The following is a 4,257-nucleotide window of genomic DNA, read 5'->3' as shown; positions in this document are numbered from 1 at the left end:
CACTCTGTGAATACAAAATTACAATAAAAGCTGTTTACGTTTAAGTCTAAAAGCTTTTTGTTTACTTTAGCAGCTGTGAACCGATTGCAGCACAAACAAAACATTTTTGCTGCACAACATTGCCACAAAGTATCGACACCATTTTGGTTTAATTTGTTTTTTGACTTGTAGGTTGACCTTATGACCTTTGAACTTTCATCAATAACCTTAAAACAAAAGCAGTACAAACAGTCTTTTGCAAAACAAATGTGATTTAAATTGATTAACGAAAATGATGATTTGAAGAAGTCGTGTGTTTTTAAAATGATAGTGGCCGAACAACATTTTATGCCACTCAAACATTTTACACTTTAGTTTGATTTTTGCTATTGTGGGGGTCGGTGGTTGACCTTATGACCTTTAACATTCAGTTAATAACTTTAAAATGAAAGCAGCTTTGATCAAAACTTTTGCTGCACAAACATACTGTAACTTTATTGGCTGACACCGATTTAGTTTGACTTAAAGAAAGGGGCGGAGCAAAAGTTTATTCAACTATTGCCACTTATTCCAGGTAACAATAAAAGGTTCTACTGGATTCTCTTTGTTTTAGTCTTTTTCCTGCTTCACAAAGGCAGGCAGCAGCTTGACAAACCATGATGGCAATTATTCTACATCCAAGTAGTATGCAGTTCCTCATATATATACACACACATCAATTTCAAAGAGGTGGCATCAGTATGGTTCTCAGTATCAGCCAATACAGCACAGCCAGGTATCGGGTATCGGTATCGGCATCGGCGCAACACTATCATAAATTAGGCTTATCAGCTATGTTTGTTATGTTTCTTCCATTTCTCCAGACATTACCCGTGTCCTCCATTAGAGGCGAGCAGCGGCTGCACGCCTCAGGACATCCAGTGCCTTCACGTGTCTGTCTTCATAGCAGGTAAGGCACCACCATTGGAAACTTTTATTTCCGTCTTTATTTTCTACTCAGGAAGTTAAATAAGCCCCGCCCCCCATGTTCAGGGAGGTATAACAAGTTCTGCCGCAGCCTGCCACAGACTCCCTGGGTGATCGATGGAGAGAGGAGGATGGAGTCGTCTGTAGAGGAGCTGATCGCTGCTCCGATCCTGTCTGCCTTCAGAGCCGACGGTGAGTCCACTTTAACCCACAACTCGCCGGATGATGCGTCCAATCAGGGTTCTAGATGTTTATCGGAGTCGCAACCAAATCAAAGGGCTTTCGTAGTAATATTGCCGAACTGTTCTTGTTCCAAATCTTTATTCATCAGACTTTTTATGTCGCAAGTGTCTTTAGGGGGAGTTTTCTAAACAAATGGACCAGAAATAAAATAAAAAAGTTTTTTCTTAATTTAGAATCATTGATTGGATGTAGTAATATTGACTGAATGCTTTAAATTAGAGCTTGACCTCTATAGTTTATTTATACCAGTGGCTCTCAACCTTTTTGAGTCTTGACCTCCCATTAAAAATGCACTGCTGTCAAGGCAGTGTGGTCTCTTGACTGAATCATAAGACCGAGTGAAGCATCTCAGTTCTACAGTGTTTCATATGAACACACATTGATTGTATAATCATTGAATAAACCTAAAATAAGGTTTTACCCTGAGATTCAATGTCATCCGTCACCAGACCGCCGCGCTCAAGTACGTCGTGCGGAGAACTTACGCAGTCATGTTCATCAATGAGAGCAGTCTTAGCTATCAATGCGAACTGTTCCACCTCCACCGCTACTCCTCCGCACATCACCGTCCACGTACGTCTTCTCCGCACTTCACCGTCAAAATACGGAGCAAATCTATTTTCTCCTTCGCTCCGGTCTGATGGAAGCCGACCAGGTTAAGGTCTGCAGTTCGCACCAAACAGGAAAAAGGACGTTGAGAAGATCCAGTTTGTCAAAGTAAAATAGGGTAACAGCAGAATAGTAACCACTGATTAGACCATTAATAAGAAGAAGAATTGGATGCAAACTATTGGAACTTAAACAGAGACGGAAGCAGCTTTGTCATCTTGATCAAAATATTTATTTTATGCTGAAAGGTTTAAACAGTTCGTCAAATCCAGTCGCAACTTCCAAGAGCGCATCTAAGAACTTCCAAAGAAACTTCATATTGCAGGCACGGATGAAGAGCTGCTGATTTTGGAAGAAGAGAACCAACCAACTTTGATTTTATTTATCTCTATTACAAAGATCCACAATGAAAAGAAAATTTGGGGAACAGACTGCACATATGCTGGAAGCTGGTGGTGATTTTTTTTTTTTGTTATATATACCTATGAATTAACAAATAAAGGTATCGCACATGTTTTCCTCAAGCTCCAAGGAACTGCAGAGGCTGTAAGTGTTGCTTTGTGCAGACGGTCTAGAATGGGGCGGGGCTTAGCGGGGCTGTTATAGAGGATGTGGGATTTGGGGTTCATTTCTTTATCATCTGATTTTGAAACACTCTGGGATTTTAAAAAAAAACATAAAACGGCATCAAGAGGCTAATTTTCCAAACAGAGCGACGGCGGTCGCTGCATCTCATCATTCTGTGGTTAAAATGTAAACTAAAGCCATTAAATGTTCTTTTTAATAAAATAAAACGATAACAGCGTGTGCTAAACTTTAACAAAACACGTTAGAAAAGAGTCATGTTTATTTTGAAGACATTCTTAGAGCTTAAACGTGAAAATAACTTCCTGGTCCAAGGCAGATTGTTTTGCAGCGGCTGTTTGTTTGAACACAGAAGCTTTATGTTAGAAACAGCGAAAACTCTGTTGAGTCGAGATCTGTGGTACTTTTTCTTGTATTTCGGGGCAGTAAAGGTCTTTTCACAATGGAAACTTATCCAGGATTATTTGAGTCCGTTTTTTTCTTTTTAAGTGGAGCTGTCATGTCTCCATTAGAGCTGAACCTGCTGTTAGATTCAGATGGAGGATAAACATGACAAAGGAAGCCAAACCGTACCCAGCTATAGGTCCAGTCCTGCTCTGTGTGGAATTTAAGTCTTTAATTAGTTCAAATATCAAAAGACAGGAGCGATCCAAATAAAACAGTGTGATCAGAAAAAATAACAAACTGTTTTTTTATTGCAGGGTTTAATTTCTCCTCGTCGGGCAGAGAGGATGTGGATGTCAGAACTCTGGGAAACGGTGAGTTTCTTCTGCTTTATTGGATGGTTTTATTAACTCAGGTGATCTATACTGCTGATTGAAATGTTATTATTTCATGATTTAACTAAAACAAAAATCTATTTCTGTTAATAATAATCTCTCTGATGCAGAGCAACATTTGCTCTGCATCAGAGCTACTGTAGGAGCCTTACTAGTATTATTGGGTTTTTATACATCAGGTGATACGCATCATCAGGACCTGCTTGGTGGGCGTGTCCCTCTGGGCGTGTCCGGCCGGAGTCATCATATCTGTTGACAGCAACCGAGTATTATTTGTGCAGGCTGTTTGTAGCTTATCGTTTTATTCTTCAATTGGATATGGATTTCAATCTACTGAAGTAAACAATATCGCTACTGACAGAAGTGTTTTTCAGGCTCTCTAGGAACGTGTGTCTGACAGACGGACAGTTTAGCCCACGCCGATTCTCAGTTTGTCGCGTTTTGCCGCAATAAGTCCTTTTTTTTATGGGGCTTTTCTTTTAAACATTCATTCTAACTTTAACTTGATTTAAAGGAAATCTAACAGATACTATTCAAAGTAAGTAGGTCACCAGGTGACTTTGAACTCATCAGAGTGTTGGTTAGATGCTTAGAACAGATCAATATGTAGATGCACCATTTTATCCAACTGAATAAAAACAAAATTGTGGTAATAATCTTTGGAACAAAGAATAGATCCAAGGTTACCCTCCAAGCTTTAGCTACCACAGCTAGAAACCACTAAAATATTTGTGTCATGATGAACTCAGAGGCTCATAAAGGCAGTTACTAAATCAGCCTGAAGAACATTTCCAGGATTAAAGGATTAATGTCCAAGCAGGATTTACAAAAACTCATTCATGCATTTATCTTTAGTATAACTGATCACTGCAACGGTGTCTTCATAGCTTTTTTCTAAAAAGTCCATCAGACACCAGCAGCTGATCCAAAACGCTGCTGCCCATGTTCTCATTAGAGCTAAAAAAGTAGCAAACATCAGTCCGGCTCCTAAGTCCTTTCACTGGCTCCCTGTAGCTGAGAGAAGGGAGAGAGGGCCGCGGGCCGGATCCGGACCCATTTTCTGGCTAATCCAGAACCAACCTGATTTAAAACATTC

At 39.8% G+C, this 4,257-nt stretch overlaps 1 protein-coding gene across 1 annotated transcript in view; it reads left to right on the top strand.

Annotated features, from left to right (window-relative positions):
* The window catches only part of pus10 (pseudouridylate synthase 10), a 22,135-nt gene that overhangs the window by 9,879 nt on the left and 7,999 nt on the right, over positions 1–4,257 (top strand). The window contains exons 8-10 of the mRNA XM_015380933.1: positions 802–928; positions 1,012–1,137; positions 3,084–3,181. Coding sequence (XP_015236419.1) covers positions 802–928; positions 1,012–1,137; positions 3,084–3,181 — 351 coding nt within the window. The remainder of the gene's footprint in view (positions 1–801; positions 929–1,011; positions 1,138–3,083; positions 3,182–4,257) is intronic.

Source organism: Cyprinodon variegatus, unplaced genomic scaffold (genome assembly GCF_000732505.1).
Source record: "Cyprinodon variegatus isolate N-32 unplaced genomic scaffold, C_variegatus-1.0 Scaffold225, whole genome shotgun sequence".
Taxonomy (NCBI): domain Eukaryota; kingdom Metazoa; phylum Chordata; class Actinopteri; order Cyprinodontiformes; family Cyprinodontidae; genus Cyprinodon; species Cyprinodon variegatus.
The sequence above is the reverse complement of the archived record's forward strand: the minus strand, read 5'-3'. Positions and strand labels throughout refer to the sequence as shown.